We start from the raw sequence: 19,339 nt of genomic DNA on the forward strand, positions 1-19,339 counted from the left end.
TCATAACTTTAAGACTACTCAAATTTTAAAGGAATTGGAATTAAACGAGAAGATTAATGAAGAGATTGCCCATATACAAGAAGAAAAACAGGTAAGCAATTTTAAGATATTTGGAAATTGGTAAATATTCTAAAAATCAGATAAAATGTAAAAAATTAATTGGAATCATACATAGCACATAGCAGGCACTCAGTGAATGTGTATTAAAGGTACATATGTATACTTTTAAAAATCAGTCTTAATATACATTGTAAAAAACCTTAGTTTTTTTTCCTTGTTAGAGTAGAGCAGTGGTACCCTAGCAGATAATTATTGAAGTTTATTTATGTGTGGTGCATACTTTTTCAGGACATTGTACTCTCATTTGAATCTATTTGAGGCTTGTAATTATTCCATGTCTAAAAAAGATGTGTGAAAGAATATTTCTCCTGTTTCTTTTTTCTCTTCTGCTTTTCTTCCATTTGACTCTGAATGTATGCCATGACATCCTAGCCCATTATGACATTGTATAATATTATACCTCATATGACATTTTAGTAGTGATATATTTACTGTTGCAAGGGGGTGGTGGCAAGCCAGCAAATGTTTATTTTAGTTTTGAATTCTTCACGTGTCTTAGAAGTCACAGTTTATTCCAAAAAAATTGTTAATTATTTGAAATTATTATTAATTCAATTATTTGGAAACAATGTAATAGAAATTGTTTTAGGTACCATTAGAGGTGCCATTAGTTTAATATAAAGTGTTGAAATTAAACTATAAATACAATGAGTTAGGAAACTAGAAAATGTATGTGAAGAATTAGCTTAGAAACATACCTACTATCTTAAAACTTTTAAATTGATATATCATATTTGTGTATTTTCAAAGGATATCATCATTTCTTTCCAACATATGCAGCAGTTACTTCAGCAACAAATTCAAGCTAATACTGAAATGGAGGCAAAATTGAAGGTGCTAAAAGAAGATAATCAGGTTATATTTATCAATCTCTCTATATATGTTTTAGTATATATTCATCCAATTACATTCCCCTGTTTAATTCATTCTCCTGTCTAGTTTTATGGAGATCATTTTGAATTCTAAGGGTAAGATATTGATTTCCTTCATCAACTTGTTTTCAGTGTCTAAAGTAATGAACATATATTATTCAACAGTTGTCACTAGTGAAATGTTAAATTTTATCAAGTATCTGACCTCATTTTACAAATGAAAAATCCACTCTGTTACAACAGAATGAATAGGATTTTTTTTTTTTTTTTTTGTACTAGAACTGTGGTCACTATCCAACACTGAAAATAAAAGGTGAAAGTGTCAACCGCAGTTTAAGAGACATTCAGCCTGCTCTCAGAAGTTTGGGGTAGATCTCTCTTCACAGTAATATGGTAAAATTGGCACTGTTACCACAGCAATCACCTCATCATCCTCTTTCTAGTATATATAAGAAAATGACTGGGGAGGAAAAGACTTTCTTGGCCATTGATAATTTGAGAGTGCAGGGTTCAAAAAGAGAGGCCTTTTCTCTTACATCCCAGCAGAGGTGGGTGCATTTCCCCTTATGAAACTAAGTGAAGAAATGTACAAGAAAATCTCTTGTAGAGATTGAGATACAAGAAGGGGAGACTGCCATTTGTTCCCTGGCTAGATGCTTGAAATGCTTTAGAAAGTTGAAGGTCCACTGTAGTGTTGCCAGTAGAGTAAAATGTGATTAAGTTCATGTGAAAGAAGTTAGCATTTGTTTGTTTGTTGGTTTGTTTGTTTGTTTGTTTGACATGGAGCCTTGCTCTGTCACCCAGGTTGGAGTGCAGTGGCATGATCTCGGCTCACTGCAACCTCCGCCTCCTGGGTTCAAGAGATTCTCCTGCCTCAGCCTCCTGAGTAGCTGGGATTACAGGTGCCCACCACCACACCCAGCTAGGCATATGTTTCTTGAATTTCGGAAGTTTACCAAGAACATACCAACTGATGTCCAGTTTGGTCTACAAGTTTCAAAAAAGAAAGTTTTTGGAGTAATCTTGCCAGTGGGGCTTGAAGTGTATTACTCTTCAAAAACCTTAGTGGTTCTTTGGCTTCACATGATGGAACCATGGAGATTAGTGGAGGAGCAGGAACTGCCCTGTATGCCACTGGGCTAAGAGATGAGGTGTCCAATTCAGAAAAGGGGTTGGGGATATGTTCTAATGGGGTGGCCAGTAGCAGATATTTCTATCCTTATGAAGGGGTTCTTGGTAGCAAAGGAGACAGGGTAAAGCTGAACATTTCCCATGAAAACTACAATTACCTCCCACATAAAAACTACCATCAGTTGAGGCCAGGACCAGTTTCACGAGTATGTGACCAGTGCATTTGCATCATAGGGACCCACACTCAGAAGGGCCTCTTGGTTTAATGTTTCATGGTCAGTTTTTATTTTCAGTTTACATTTTGTAAATGAAGTCTAATGGAACAATGGAGCATGTGCTAGGGGCTTGGATCCTCAGCTCAGGTATCGTCTTGTCTCCACTATCTCCCAGGACTGGTTCTTGGCTGTTGGCTCTTCCACCCTCTGGGGACCTAGGTCCAGCTTTGCCTTCTACTCCTTGTTCCTGTCCTGCCACTGGTGCAGTTTGACTGGCTCACATTCACAGGGACCTTTACTCTTTGGTTGGGGTGTAGGTGCCGGCAAGGAGGGCCTAGGTTGGGTGCAAATGCCCCACTGTATTTTGGGGTGAGGCATAACAACAGTTGTCTTTGTTGCATGTTGGCAGTGCCTTAAAATGTTAGGCAGGTGACTTGGTGGGAGTCTACGGGGAGGATAAGTCCCCAGTCCAGGTACTGAGTGCATACCTCCTGGCAGTTGCAGTTTCTTGAGAGTCACCCATTTGCCACAGGTTGGGGTGAAGGGACCATGGGAAGGGAATATTGACTTCCCCACCCATGTCCAGGACATAGTAGATGGGTCTAGCAGCTGGCGGGACAGGGAACCTGGTAGTTGGTGGCTCCCGCTTGTTGCTGAGTTGTGTGATGAGGCCCTTAGGCACCTATGAGGATCTGCATTTGCCTGGAGAGTATCCCCAAGCCTAGAGGATCATGATATTAAATAGAAAATAAAAAGCACCATGACAAATTGAAAGAGAGAGAGGGGCTGCAAAGGAGATAAAAAGTTTTATATTAAGTACTATTGAGTAGCACTTCTTCCCCTGTGTTTTTCTTACCAGGCCCAACAAATTATGTAGAGTCTGTCAATGAATGGAAACAAATTGAACCTGAGCAATGTAACATTTATTAATATCTCCTCACCATTGATGTTCCATGGCTTGTCATGTAACGAGAGTTTTGCCTTCCTTATTTCTCTTATGTGTCCCAAATACTATAGGAAAGGGAGTGAGAGGTGGTATCTTAGCATCAGACCTCTCCCTTCCTTTAATCCCTTCACCTATTCCAATAAACGACTAGTAAAAAAAAAGTTTCTCTGAAAGTCCAGCTATTAGCAAGTCCCTACCTCCCATCTCCCCTGCCCACTCTATAGTTAGATAACTGGAACTATTTCTCTAATATGTTGAACCTTCTCCCAAGCAACATACGATATAATTTAACTAGGTTGTTTATGAATAGCTGTTACCAAGAGCATCTTCTAATCCAAATAAATGAGTTGAAACATAGAGTTTTTAGGGCAAACAAAAGATTAAAGATGATCTAATCCAACCATTTCATTTAATGAAAAGAGAGACCCGGGAAATATAGGCAGTATAGTTCAAAGCCTCATAATTAGCAGCAAAATTAGGATTAAATCTGTTGTGATTCGAATACAGCACTATTTCTACAACATACTGTTATTTTTCCTAGATCTGTGAGAGCTTATCTAGCAATTTTGTTAGATCAGTTATACTAAGATCATAACTCTTAACTTGTCCCTTCGTGAGCTCTAAGTCCAATACTTGCATACTGCTGAATTCTACAGAGCCTGTATATAGTTATGTGTTTGTCTGAGTTAATGGTGACTCTAAATATAACTTCAGGATCTTTTGACTATGACTGCCAATCATTAAATAATCAAATGCCTCTTTTTCCCCTCAAATGCCTTTCTCTTTAACTGCCACAAGTACTACCTGAGCCTTGATAGTACATAGAGAAGCTAGATTTTATACACTAAAATTTTAAAGTATTGTCAAAAACAGGATAGAATTGTCAGGTTTTTATTTTGATAATAAAGATATTTAAAATGCAAACAAAACAATCTATTATTACTATCATTGTATGAAAGAGAACATTTTAACATCAAACATGTATTAAAGACATAATCTCAGGATAAAGGGTAGTCCTTTATAAGAAAGGCATTTAATGACCTTATATTGACATTTTTTTTTTTTTTTTTTTTGCTGTGGACTAGTGAATATTTTGTCATGGATCAGTACTTGTCTGCAGACTGGTGTCTGAGAACCACTGAAATATAGCATAGCAAAATATTAATGTTGAACTGTTGCTGAGGATTATGCTGAGATATCTCAAGTGTTTTCTTGAGCATTCTTATTCTACCTATACTAAAAGGGATCATTACTCTTGATAATGGCCAGCTGTTTTTCAGTGCTCCGCAATCATGCTGTCATCTGTCTTACTTTTCTAGTAGTAAAATTTAGAGCATAGAAAGCTAAATTCTCATAATAGGAAATATTTTATAGTGTGATTTAATTATAGTTTAGTCCAGTTGTAAGCATAGTTATGTTCCTATATTCATAGTATTAACAAGAATAATTTACTTAGTTTTTTCTGAAGCTATATTAATATAGTATTAACTAGAATCATTTACTTAGTTTTTGGAAGATTAAAGCATTAGCAAATGGTTTCATTTTGAACTTTCACAATATCCTTTTTTTTTTTTTCAGAGATGGTTTTCAAAAGAGAGAGGCATTTGGATTATCTAAGTTATTGGAGTCATAGTCAAAAGATCCTAGCATTATGTTTATAGTCACCATTAACTCAGAGAAACACATAATTATATATTTATGAATACCGTAGGCTCTGTAGAATTCAACAGTACATAAGTACTGGACTTAGAGCTCATGAAGGGACAAGTTAAAGAATTGTAGTCTTAATAACAAAATTGCTAGATCAGCTCTCTGTTATCCAGATGCAAAAATACCCCAAATAATTTCCTAATAGAATATACTATACTTAATCTTAGCCAAAAAGCTAAACTCCATGGCCTGGCGTGGTGGCTCACACCTGTAATTCCAGCACTTTGGGAGGCCAAGGCGGGCAGATCACCTGAGCTCAGGAGTTTGAGACCAGCCTGACCAACACGGTGAAACCCTATCTCTACTAAAAATACAAAATTAGCCTGGCATGGTGGCGCATGCCTGTAATCCCAGCTACTTGGGAGGCTGAGGCAGGAGAATTGCTTGAAACTGGGAGGCAGAGGTTGCAGCGAGCCAAGATCACATCATTGCACTCCAGCTTGGGCAACAAGAGTGAAGCTCTGTCTAAAAAAAGAAAAAAGAATATAAACTCTGTAAGGACAGCAACATTTCCATTGACGTAGCATGGAAACCTAAATGGTCCCTGGCACATCATAGTAGCTCATTAAATATTCTTAATGAAAAAGATGAACAGTGAATAAACTCATAGTCTTTCCAAGTTTAGATATTGCCTGGTCAGGACTTCTAGTTAAATGTGTTTAACCCCACATTACATATTTTTGAAACTGTAATAAAATGACACGAAAATATCCACAAGGACAAGGAAATGGGGAGGAAACAGTAAAAGTACTAAAAAGTGGGAACCAGATGGACATTTGGCAATTTACTTAGCACAAGAGAAGTAGAAACTAAGTCAAAGATACAGAAATGGTCAGGAATTGCAAGTATCATGTGCCTCTAGAAGTACAGTATGCAACTGAAGCCAAAAACTAGATCTGTGTAAAAAGCCATTGCAACCCTGCTTTCTCCTTCCTACCCTACACAAGTAGACACTTCTCCTCTCCTACTTTGCAGAAGATTGGAGGTTTCTTTTGGAGAATCTGATGGACAGCTGAGGTTTGGGGAGAAAGGGGATCTAGTGGTTTGCTGAAGCCAGCTTTTGCCAGTGGGAGCTGGTTGTTAGATATTAAGGAATTTTGTGAACTGGTTGTTAAACTAATGGTAGTTTGAAATTGACTATGATGCAAATATTTAACATGAATGAAAATGGCAAATGCTTCAAATCAGGCCTTTTTTTTTTTAGAGGTAGTTTATCAGTTTACTACTAAGAGTATGATATTGACAACAGGTTGGAAAGTCTGAATTCTGAAGAGTGAGACCTTCCAGTCCAGTATCCTCATTTAGAGGGCAGCTAGCCTAATTTTCAGCCAAAAAAAGTGGAAGATTCCTTTTATGGGAAACTAAACTGCCCAAGAGAAAAGACTATAGCTGCTACAGTTAAGCTTTCCCAGTGAAATAGCTCAGCTAGATCAATCAATCCACAGTGAAACCTACCATTTGGCAAACTTTCAACCGGCATTTTAATACCTCATTCTTAAATATGAATAGGTAGTTAAGGATTACTGGACATTCGAAGAAAGCCTCTGGTATGGTTTGGATATTATCCACCCAAATCTAATGTGGAGATGTAATCCCCAACGTTGGAGGTGGGGCCTGGTGGGAGGTGTGTGGGTTATGGGGCGGATTCCTCATGACTTGGTGCTGTCCTCAAGATAGTGAATGAGGATAGTGAATGATCTCATTTTCATGAGATCTGGTTGTTGAAGTGTGTGGCACCTGCCTGCCTTGCTCTTGCTCCTGCTTTCACCATGTGATATGCAAGGTCCCACTTCACCTTCTGCCATGAGTAAAAGCTTCCTTAGGCCTTGCCAGAAGCAGATGTCAGTGCTATGCATCCTGTACAGCCTGTAGAAACATGGGGGCAATTAAACTTCTTTTCTTATAAATTACCCAGTCTCAGGGATTTCTTTAGCAATGCAAGAACAACCTAATACAGCCTCCAGTGTGAAAAACAGACAAATAGGATAATGAAAAAACCTTGTAGAAGCTAAGAAAGTATATTTAGTTAAAGGGAATATGTTAATCTACAAAACGAATTTATAAAAAAACTCATAGAATCAAAGAAAGCCCTTAAGATAAATATATTAACAGACATAAAAAATGCAGTGGAAAGGTTGGAAGATAATACTGTCTTCTAAAAAGTAGAACCAAAAGACAAAAGGATGGAAAACAGGAGAGAAAGGAAATTAGGGGGGTCAGTTCAAGATGTCTAGTGAGTGTCAGAGAAGAGAGAAAATAGAAGGAGAGGAAATGACCAAATAATTAATACAAAAAAGTTATACAGGCCTGACAGATATGTTATCTTGCCCAATACCAGTGCATATCATGAAATTTTGTACTAGACATAAAGATTCTAAAACTGTACAAGAAAATAGGGCATACACAGAGATTAAGAATGAGAATGATAACATAAGGTTTCAGGCTTCTCATTGGCAACACTGGAACGTAGAAGACAGCAGAACCATGCCTTCAGATGTTGCGAAAAAATTTATTTCCAAAGCAGAGTTCTACTGTATTCAGCCAAACAAATTTGCCAAGTATTGGTAGAATAAAGACATCTTCAGACATATAGGGTCCCAAAAAATTTACCATCCTATGCCTTCTTTATCAAGAAGTAATAGAATGTTTGCTCTACAAGACAAGGGAGTAAACCAAGAACGGAAACTATGGGACCTGGGAAACAGTGACCGAAGTGAAAAAGGGTATCCTCAGAGATAACCTAATTTGTATGCCTGACAGAGAGAAGTAGGTCAAAATTGTAATGGAAGGATGGATGTCTCCAAAAAACTGAAACTGAGAGAATACCTGAAGTAGGCAATTTCCTTTAGATGGAGTTATTGGGTACAGACAAGAAATGATTGACATTGCTAGTACACTGTTTTAAAAGCATGATGTTCTTGGTCATTTATTATTACTAGGATAGAGAATGTGGTTTATTCTCCCACTTCTCTAAGATTCTATTTGTTTGTCTTCTAAAATACAATATGTTATCAATAAAAAATATTTGTTAGAATTTAGTAATAAGCATCTATTATACACACTATAAATATTTAGAAACAACTCTGTTATTATAGTTATGCACCACATAATGTTTTGGTCAATGACAGACCACATATAAGATGGTGGCCCCATAAGATTATAATGGAGGTAAAAATTCCTATCATCTGCTAGCATCATAGCCATCATTTTGTCATAGCACAATGTGTTCCTCACATGTTTGTTGGTAATACTGGTATAAACAAACCTACTGCACTATCAGCTATAAAAAGGTGTAGCACAGGCCGGGCATGGTGGCTCACGCCTGTAATCCCAGCACTTTGGGAGGCTGAGGCAGGTGAATCATGAGGTCAGGAGTTCAAGACCAGCCTGACTAACATGATGAAACCCCATCTCTACTAAAAATACAAAAATTAGCTGACCATGATGGTAGGCGCCTGTAATCCCAGCTACTCAGGAGGCTGAGCCAGGAGAATTGCTTAAACCCAGGAGGCAGAGGTTGCAATGAGCCGAGATCACACCATTGTATTCCAGCCTGGGTGACAGAGATACTTGGTCTCAAAAAAAAGTGTAGCACATACAATTATATATAGTACCTAATACTTGATAATAATAATAATGACTGTTACTGGTTTATGTATTTATTATACTACTTATCATTATTTTAGTTTACTCCTTCTATTTATTAAAAAAGTTGGTAGGGCATGATGGCTCACGCCTGGAAATCCCAACACTTTGGGAGGCAGAAGCAGGGGATCACAAGGTCGGGAGTTTGAGACCAGCCTGACCAACATGGTGAAACCCCGTCTCTACTAAAAATACAAAAATTAGCCAGGTATGGTGATGCACGCATGTAATCCTAGCTACTCAGGAGGCTGAGGCAGGAGAATCACTTAAACCTGGGAGGCGGAGGTTACAGTGAGCCAAGATTGCACTCCAGCCTGGGCCACAGAGCAAGACTCCATCTCAAAAACAAAAACAAAAACGTTAACTGTGAAACAGCCTCAGGCAGGTTCTTCGGGAAGTATTCCAGAAGAGGCAGTATTATCATAGGAGATGACAGTTCTATGTGTATTGTTGCCCCTGAAGACTTTCCAGAGGGAAAACATGTAGAGGAGGAAAATAGTAAGTAATATTGATAATCCTGACCCTGTGTAGGCCTAGGCTAATGTGTGTTTGTGTGTTAGTTTTTTAAAAAATAATATTTACAGTGGCTTTATTAATAATCATTAAAAACTAGAAACAGCACAAATGTCCAACCCAGAGATGAATGTATAAACAAACTATGGTGCATCAATACAACAGACTATGCAGCAGTAAAAGGGAACCAGCTACTGATCACACAACAAAATGGATTAATCTCAAATGCATTTTGCTAAGTAAAGAAGCCAAACTCCAAAGGCTACATACAGTGTTGTTCCGTGATTCCTTTTATAGGACATTCTCCAAAAGCCACAATTAGAGAGACCGAAAACAGATTATTGATAGTCAGTGAAGAATAAGGGTACTGCAAAGTGGCCCAAGGGAACTTTTGGGAGTAATAAAACTGCTGTCTGTATCTTCTGGGAGTTACATGACCATATGTATTTTTCAAAGTGAACAATTGGGGAGGGAAAATGGGAGTTCCTATTTAATGGATACAGAATTTCTATTTGAGATGATGAAAAAGTTCTGAAAATGGATAGTGGTGATAGTTGCACAACATTTTGAATATACTCAGTGCCACTGAAACATACATCTAAAAATGGTTAAATGGTAAATTTTATGTTACATATATGTATTTTTAACTTTTATTTTAGGTTCAGGGTTACATGTGCAGGTTTCTTACATAGGTAAATTGAGTGTTACAGGGTTTGGTGTACAGATTATTTTGTCACCCAGGTAATAGTATAGTACCTGACTGGTAGTTTCTCAGTCTCACTCCACCCTCAAGTAGATCCCGGTGTCCATTGTTCCCTTCTTTGTGTCTATATGTGCTTAATATTTAGCTCCCACTTATAAGTTGGAACATGTGGTATTTGGTTTTCTGTTCCTGTGTTAGTTTTCTTAGGATAATGGCCTCCAGCTCCATCCATGTTGCTGCAAGGGACATGACCTAATCCTTTTTTATGGCTGTGTCATATTCCATGATGTATATGTACCACATTTTCTTTCTCCAGTCTACATTGATGAGCATTTAGGTTCATTCCATGTCTTTGCTATTGTGAATAGTGCTGTGGTGATGTACCTTAGTTTTTGACCAAAAAGTTTAAAAAGGAAGAATTTAGAAATAGAAAGCTTATAGAATAAGGATATAAAGAAAGAAAATATTTTTGTACAGCTGTACAATCTGTGTAATTTAAGCTAAGTGTTATTACGAGTCAAAATCTTTACAAAATGTTTATAAAGTCAACTAAGCTTGATTTATTATTGAAGAAAGAAAAAATTAAAAAAAAATTTAGTGTAGCCTAAGTATACAGCATTTATAAAGCCTATGTTAGTGAATAATAATGTCCTAGGCCTTCACATTCACTGACCACTCCCTCACAGACTCACCCAGAGCAACGTTCATGGTAAGTGCCTTACATAGTTACATGTATACCATTTTTAATCTTTTATACCTCATTTTTACTGTACCTTTTCTATGTTTAGATATCTTTAGTTATAAAAATACTGTTGTGTTACAATTGCCTATACTAGTCAGTGCAGAAAGATGCTGTACAGGTTTACAGCATAGGAACAATAGGCTATACCATATAGCCTACATGTATAGTAGGCTATACCATCTAGGTTTGTGTAAGTACACTCTGTGATGTTCATACAGTGACAAAATCACCTAATGATGGAATTCTCAGAACATATTCCTGTCCTTAAGCAACACATGACTGTATATACCTATAAATTAAGGAACTGTTACTTTTATAAAAATATTTATGTTATCCTGAAATAGAGGCAATCAAAATAGGTATTCATTGGGTGCTCTTAAAATGCATAGCTTCTTATAAGCAAGAGGAGACTCTCCATATTAAAACTGTAAAATGATTATTAGATATGTTGCCATGATTTTACATAATTTATCTTTGCATATTGATAAACTAGATGTAATTGAGAACTCTCTAAATAGATGGAGTACTATGAATAATATGGAATTCAAATGAGATGGATTTATATATGTAATATGGAAAGTAAGAAAGACTTTTTTTAAAAAAAGGCAAATGACAGAACAGTGTGTATGATATGGTCTCATCTGTATTTAAATATGTATATATATATTTTTTACATAGTTTTATGCTTATATAGACAATTTCTGGAAAGATGTACAAGAAACTGCCAAGGTGGTTACTTCTGGGGAGGAAAACTGAGAGGATAACTTTACCTTTTTCTTTTAATATCCTTTTGTGTGGCTTGACATTTTTAACCTGAATGTACATAGCTTTATAAACAAAGATTACAGATGTATTAGGCATGTAGATAGGCGTTCTATCACTATCTTTTTGTAAAAATTTACTTGGGTTATCAGCAGACATTGGAGAAACCTAATAATATTGATGACACTGATTTAATAGCTTTAAAAACCTAGTCTTAGAAAACACGTGGTAGTATTTTTACTCTATAAGTTTAGTTTGTGGGAGGGAGAGTGTGGTGGTGATTCTGTTATGTTAGTTCAATGAAGTAATTAAGTTAATATGGTAAATATTTAAGTTATGCTTAAAAAGTGTTAATTTGAAATTAAAATTAAAATTGTATTTAAGAGTTTTCTAGCCAGTTAATTTCTAAAATAAACAGATAATGGAAAAAATGTTCTATGGTAGTTAAATTTCTTTAGTAGAGTTAGACTGGATTGTGCTACATTTCATACTTTTAAGTGCTGTACTTTATATTACTTTTTCAGAACATTAAAACTTATGCAGTGAAACTGAATAATGGCAATGTTTTTATACCCTTTTATAGCCATTTCTTTATCATAACCTCCCCCTATTTTCTGTTAGCTAAACTATAAGCACCTTTCCATTAATTTATGAAAATTATAGTTGAGATAGCACATTATCACTGATCTGTATGGCACTTTCAGCATGTTAGAAGCAAAGGTCCAAGCAACATAAAACACATCAAAATTCATTAATGTGGTATTGATTATTTTTTGGATAATTAATTTTATTGCAGACCCTTGAAAGAGATAATGAGCTGCAAAGGGAGAAGGTAAAAGAAAATGAAGAAAAGTTCCTTAATCTTCAAAATGAGCATGAAAAAGCACTAGGAACTTGGAAAAGACATGTAAGTTTATTAAATAGTAAAATAGTAAAATATTTTAAATAGTTTTAGACATGTAAAATAACTGTAAATGCTAAGAAAATACTGCAAAAATATTAGAGGACTGAAATCAGACACATTTTTTTTTTGTTTCATATTTCCAAAATGGTGAATGCTTTTTAAAAGCTAAATTTAATGAAATTCCCTGTAATGCTTTTATGCATGGAAGACCACACAAATACATGTTTTTGTATATATGCATATATGTGTGTGTGTGTGTGTGTGTGTGTGTGTGTATTTGAGCTCCTGTATATGACAAAGAAAAATTAATTTACTTTTTAATAAAACCATTGCATATTTTAGTAAATAAATAAAATAATTATATTAAATATATTAACTGATCTATTTTGCTTTCCTCAGCAGTTTTGTTGCGATATATTAGAGCCATGTTTAGAACATGTATGCAGTAGTTGAGTTCTATAGTATTAGCATTTTATCGTATTAACAACATAAGAGTTGATATATTTTAAACATGGCTATTTCCTTAAATCACATTTGTTTATTTTATAATAAATTTTAATTCAGCAAAGTAGATAAAATAATAGTGTAAAATGATATAAATTCAAGTTGTGAAATATAAAGGTTTACTTTAAACATTGGTGGATCCCAAAATTGATTATTCTATGTTAATATCAATTTTCATTGCATTTTAAATTCTTTTTAAATAAATGACAGAGTAAAAAGTCACTATGAGTTTATGAGGCTATATTTTGGGAATGTATTATTGTTTTAGATTATTATGTTAATTATATAATATAGTAATGGATATCTAAATACCAGCTTGATAATATTTTCTGTAGCTTATTTTGTTTGATTTAAATTATTATATAAGTAACTCTTGATTTGATTCATTTGGAACTAGCATGTTTTCTTAATTTATATTTTGGAGAGATCAAGTCTTCAACTGATGATTTTGGTAAGGTTTACTTAAATCTAAGAAAAAATAGTTTGTATTTAATTGTAGAATACTAAAAAATTCTTAATTTCTATACTAGTACAATTTATCATTAAGCAACAAGCATAGTAATGTTCATTTTAGCATCAATTAATCTACATTTTATCCCTGTACCTTTTTTTCATCCCCAGTGTTTAAAACCCCATGGAAATTGTGCTATCAGGATAAGGAAAACTGTTTAAGTGAAAAGGAAACATAAACTTAAATATGCCAAACATGCAAAAAAACCCAAAAAGATCAGTTTAGCTAAGAAAATTAAACATTCATTTTCTCTGAGACTACAACTATGCCCCTCAATAAAAAAACAAAAACTATTAAGAAAAATAAGCAGTTTCATTGGTGAGGTCTCAGTCTATAAATGTGGATAAAGTTGGTTTTATCTTAGAATTTTTAAGTTCTGCAATCATTTTGCTTCCATTATGCTTTGATAATAAACAGAATATAGATAAGAAAAAGCCACCTTGGTTCTTTTTTTTTTTTTTGAGACGGAGTTTCGCTCTTGTTACCCCGGCTGGAGTGCAATGGCGCGATCTCGGCTCACCGCAACCTCCGCCTCCTGGGTTCAGGCAATTCTCCTGCCTCAGCCTCCTGAGTAGCTGGGATTACAGGCACGCGCCACCATGCCCAGCTAATTTTTTGTATTTTTAGTAGAGACAGGGTTTCACCATGTTGACCAGGATGGTCTTGATCTCTTGACCTCATGATCCACCTGCCTTGGCCTCCCAAAGTGCTGAGATTACAGGCGTAAGCCACCACGCCTGGCACCACCTTGGTTCTATAAGAGTTTTCTTCAGTGGGATATCACATTTACTTCTTAATTATATTTCTATATGTAAGTTTTTCACCATTCTTGAGTGAAGGTCAATAGTAGTGTGGCTACTGAGATTGGATCAAGATGGGTTAAAAAAACAAAGATACTGATAAAAATAAATTGGAATCATATAAACTGCTGTTTCATATTTGATCATTCAAAAAATAAACAGTGAAAGAAAATACTATGCTAATAAAACCTATTGCATATTATTAGATAATATATTTAAAATTCATTGAAATATTAACAATGATGTGTATCTTATTTTGACTAGATATATAACCAGTGGTTGTTATAGAGACAAAAAGACAATAAATGAGAATGTTCAGAAATTAGGGAAAGGGAGGTCACAAAAAATTTAATTAACAACATTTATTGAGCATATACTATGTGTTAGGCACTATTCTAGGCACTGGGTTTTCAAAGATGCCTAAAATACAAGGATTATCAAAGAGCTTACACTGCAGGGACAGATAACTATGGAATTACAATAGTGCAAGGTCATTTTTAGTATTAACAAAGTACTATAAAAGCATAAAATAAATCATGTTCTTTACCTGGGCTGGAGAAAGTTTTAAAGAAAAGATGACACTCCAACTTGGAGTGATGAAATTGGATTTTATTGTGGGGGGACAGAGTCTCCCTCTGTCATCCAGGCTGGAGTGCAGTGGCACGATCTTGGCTCACTGCACCCTCCACCTCCCAGGTTCAAACAATTCTCCTGCCTCAGCCTCCCGAGTAGCTGGGACTACAGGCGTACGCTGCCATGCCTGGCTTATTTTTCGTATTTCAGTAGAGACGGGGTTTCACTGTGTGGCCCAGGCTGTTCTCGAACTCCTGAGCCCAGGCAATCTGCCCACCTCGGCATCTCCAAGTGCTAGGATTACAGGTATGAACCACTGCACCTGGCTGATGAAATACAATTTAAGCAAAAGATACACCCATCTCCACCCTTCCCATTCCGTCTTGTTGACATTTCATTTAAGAAAGAATAGAAACAACCATGGAGGCATGAAAGTCCATTTTCAGGGACCATGAAGAGTCTGCTCTGAATTAACAATTGGATGTGTGGAATGTGGCATTGGAAAATAGGTTGAGATCAACTTTTGAAGGGTTCTATACTAGGAGATTAGATTTTCAGTAATGGGAAGCCATTGAAGTTTTAAAATAAATAAGTGACACAGGCAGATTGTGTTCTAGAAAAATAACTCTTGCAACAATATAGAGGATGGCTGTTTGGAAAGAAATCAGTAAGAATGTAGTAATAATCTAATCATGAACCTATGATTGTGTGAATTAGGGCAATAGAACAATGAAGAGGGATAGATGTAGGATGAACTTTGGAAGTAGACTTGGCATGGTTAGTGACAGTATATATAATGGGTATTAGGAGGGGAAAAGACATCAAATATGACTCTGAGGTTAGTATAATTCATAGAATGATAATATCATTAGCTTAAGGAATGTAAAAGGAGAAGCAGATTTGGTAGATGAAAATAATGACATTAATTTGAGAACTGTAGAATTTATGATGCTTTCAGGACATCTAGCTTGAAGTGTATACTATCCATTTGGAGATGTGAATCTAATCCTAGGAGAGAGGTTGGGGAGGAGATATAGATTTAATATTTATTAGCATAAAGGTGAAATTTGAAGTTATAGGTGAAATAAGATCATTTTAAAAATAGGCTGGGTGTGGTGGCTCATGCCTGTAATCCCAGTACTTTGGGAGGCCGAGACGGGCAGATCATGAGGTCAGGAGATCAAGACCATCCTGGCCAACATGGTGAAACCCCATCTCTATTAAAATACAAAAAATTAGCCAGGTGTGGTGGTGCATGCCTGTAGTCCCAGCTACTCTGGAGGCTGAGGCAGGAGAATCCTTGAACCTAAGTGGCAGAGGTTGCAGTGAGCCAAGATCACACCACTGTGCTCCAGCCTGGGCAATGGAGCGAGACTCCCTCATAAAAAAAAAAAAAAAAGGCCACAGTGGCTCACACCTGTAGTCTCAGCACTTTGGGAGGTCAAGGCAGGCAGATCACCTGAGGTCTGGAGTTCAAGACCAGCCTGATCAACATGGAGAAACCTCATCTCTACTAAAAATACAAAATTAGCTGGGCGTGGTGGTGCATGCCTATAATCCCAGCTACTTGGGAGGCTGAGGCGGAGAATCACTTGAAACCAGGAGGTGGAGATTGCAGTGAGCCGAGATTGTGCCATTGCACTCAAGCCTGGGCAACAAGAGTAAAACTTCATCTCAAAAAAAAAAAAAAAAAAAAGTGAGAGAGAGAAAGGAACTGGGTCAAGGAAGAAAAATATTAGGAATGTCAGTAGAACCTATTTGTAGGCTGACGAGAAGATGCTGAGATACTGAGAATAGGCAGAAGAAAAGAGAAAATTCCTAGAATTAGGACTAAGGGAGATAGGAGAGGAAGGGATAAAGAACACCTGGAGAGTTAAGTCTTGGAAAAGAAACACCTTGCAGAGATAGATTTAAAGATGGTTAAAAATAGATGAAATGAACAAAGTAACATGAGTTTCCATCTGCTGGCCTCTATATAGGGCTTTATAGAGAATATTAATTAGACAAATATTAGGAATAGTAATTATAGTATTTACAATGAGGAATGTTACAAGTAGTTGTGGGATTTGTGGTAGGAGTTTTAAAGTTATTCAAGAGAAACTTTTATAAAACCCCAAATATGCCTTTCCATGACAAAAGGATATTTTTCTCCTCAGTGGAACATACCTTGTCTCATATTTGAGACTTCTGTGAGAGTACTCCTGTCCCCCAAAATAGAGATTATTAAATGTTATAGGCACTGAAAGTCTAATTTATAGATGTAAGTATCAGGCTGACATGTCAGTTTCTATGATGCCGCTTAGTGCTTAGTACTTATGTAGTGGAATTCAAATCTGTTTATGCAATTTGCAACAAGAAAATTAAACTTTAAGAAAACAATGAAAGTGTAATGTTTGTATAATATCAAATTCATAAATTCTTATTTATGAATTTTAAGTTTTTTATGAATTTAAATAAAAATTTTTTATGAGACAAGAGGTGGTTTAATATTGTCATTAAGGACAATATTTAGATTTAGCTTTGGAATTAAATCCTCACTGCCACTTTATCTCTGCTTGATCTTGGACAAGTTACTTAGTTTCTCTGAGCCTCACATTTCTTACCTGGAAATTGGGCATAATAATACCTCATAGAGTTTTGATAAGTATGCAATTATGCTTATTAACTAATCAGCTCAATTCAGTAAATGGTAGCTCTTAGTATTAGTAATGACTTTGCAATTGTTTTTATTCTTTCACTATTTCCTGAAACTTTTGTTAATGAAGTATTTTCAGATAAAACATATTTATATACTTGATATGCTTGTTTATTCTGGTTACATTTTATAATAGGTTGAAGAACTTAATGGAGAAATTACTAAGATTAAAAATGAATTATCATCCCTTAAAGAAACTCATGTTAAGTTACAAGAAAATTGTAACAAATGCAATCAGAAAACGTTTGACGAAGACAAGAAGTTTGAGGTAAAATTTAAGTATGTCGCGGAGTACATCAAAGAAATTAAGACTGTCACTATAATTTTTTTCCCTGTTTTATACTTTAAATTTCTCAACTTTAAAAAAATGAGTATATTCATGTGGTCTCTAACACATTTTTAGTTAATTTCTTTATACAGTATGACATAAGGATTGAAAGTCATTTTCATATATGAATTTCAAATTGTTCCAGCACAAATATTTGTCAAAAATACTATTTTCTCTCTCATTGTACCTTAGTACTTTCTTTGAAAATCACTTGATCAAATATATATGGGTCTATTTCTGAACTCTTTATTATGATCCATTGATTATATGTCTATAGCCAATACAACACTGTCTTTATTAATGTAGCTTGTTAAGAAGCTATAAAATATAGCTTAATTCCTTCAATATTGTTATTTTTTCAAAAAAGCTTTTTGCTATTCTAAGTCTTGTATTTTCTTATCATTTTTAGAATTAGTGTCTCGATTTCTTTTTTATTTTTTTTATTTTTTTATTTTTATTTATTTTTTATTGCATTTTAGGTTTTGGGGTACATGTGAAAAACATACAAGGTTGTTGCATAGGTGCATACGTGGCAGTATGATTTGCTGCCTCCCTCTCCTTCACCTATATCTGGCATTTCTCCCCATGCTATCCCTCCCCAACTCCCCACCCCCCCGCTATCCCCCCTCTCCCCCAACAGACCCCCGTGTATAGTGCTCCCCTCCCTGTGTCCATGTGTTCTCCTTGTTCAACACCGCCTATGAGTGAGAACATGTGGTGTTTGATTTTGTGTTCTTGTGTCAGTTTGCTGAGAATGATGTTTTCCAGGTTCATCCATGTCCCTACGAAGGATGTGAACTCCTCGTTTTTAATGGCTGCATAATATTCCATGGTGTATATGTGCCACATTTTTCCTGTCCAGTCTATCATCGATGGGCATTTGGGCTGGTTCCAGGTCTTTGCTATTGTAAACTGTGCTGCAATGAACATTCGTGTGCATGTGTCCTTATAGTAGAACGATTTATAATCCTTTGGATATATGCCCAGTAATGGGATTGCTGGGTCAAATGGAATTTCTATTTCTAGGTCCTTGAGGAATCGCCACACTGTTTTCCACAGTGGTTGAACTAATTTACACTCCCACGAACAGTGTAAAAGTGTTCCTATTTCTCCACATCCTCTCCAGCATCTGTTGTCTCCAGTTTTTTTAATGATCGCCATTCTAACTGGCATGAGATGGTATCTCAATGTAGTTTTGATTTGCATTTCTCTAATGACCAGTGATGATGAGCATTTTTTCATATGTTTGTTGGCCTCATGTATGTCTTCTTTTGTAAAGTATCTGTTCATATCCTTCGCCCATTTTTGAATGGGCTTGTTTTTTTCTTGTAAATCTTTTTTAGCTCGTTGTAAATTCTGGATATCAGCCCTTTGTCAGACGGGTAGGCTGCAAAAATTTTTTCCCATTCTGTTGGTTGCCGATTCACTCTATTGACTGTTTCTTTTGCTGTGCAGAAGCTGTGGAGTTTGATTAGGTCCCATTGTCTATTTTGGCTTTTGTTGCCATTGCTTTTGGTGTTTTGGTCATAAAGTCCTTGCCTACGCCTATGTCCTGAATGGTTTTGCCTAGGTTTCCTTCTAGTGTTTTTATGGTGTTACGTCTTATGTTTAAGTCTTTAATCCATCTGGAGTCAATTTTAGTGTAAGGTGTCAGGAAGGGGTCGA

General features: G+C 35.8%; 1 protein-coding gene across 1 annotated transcript in view; it reads left to right on the forward strand.

Moving 5' to 3' along the window:
* CCDC73 (coiled-coil domain containing 73) overlaps nt 1-19,339 on the forward strand; it is a 162,219-nt gene that overhangs the window by 115,570 nt on the left and 27,310 nt on the right. The window contains exons 11-14 of the mRNA XM_064365053.1: nt 32-91; nt 871-975; nt 12,156-12,266; nt 17,483-17,614. Of these exons, the coding sequence (XP_064221123.1) occupies nt 32-91; nt 871-975; nt 12,156-12,266; nt 17,483-17,614 (408 nt within the window). The remainder of the gene's footprint in view (nt 1-31; nt 92-870; nt 976-12,155; nt 12,267-17,482; nt 17,615-19,339) is intronic.

This window comes from Aotus nancymaae, unplaced genomic scaffold (assembly GCF_030222135.1).
Source record: "Aotus nancymaae isolate 86718 unplaced genomic scaffold, 86718_ANA_hifiasm-v0.15.2.pri h1tg000059l, whole genome shotgun sequence".
Lineage (NCBI taxonomy): Eukaryota > Metazoa > Chordata > Mammalia > Primates > Aotidae > Aotus > Aotus nancymaae.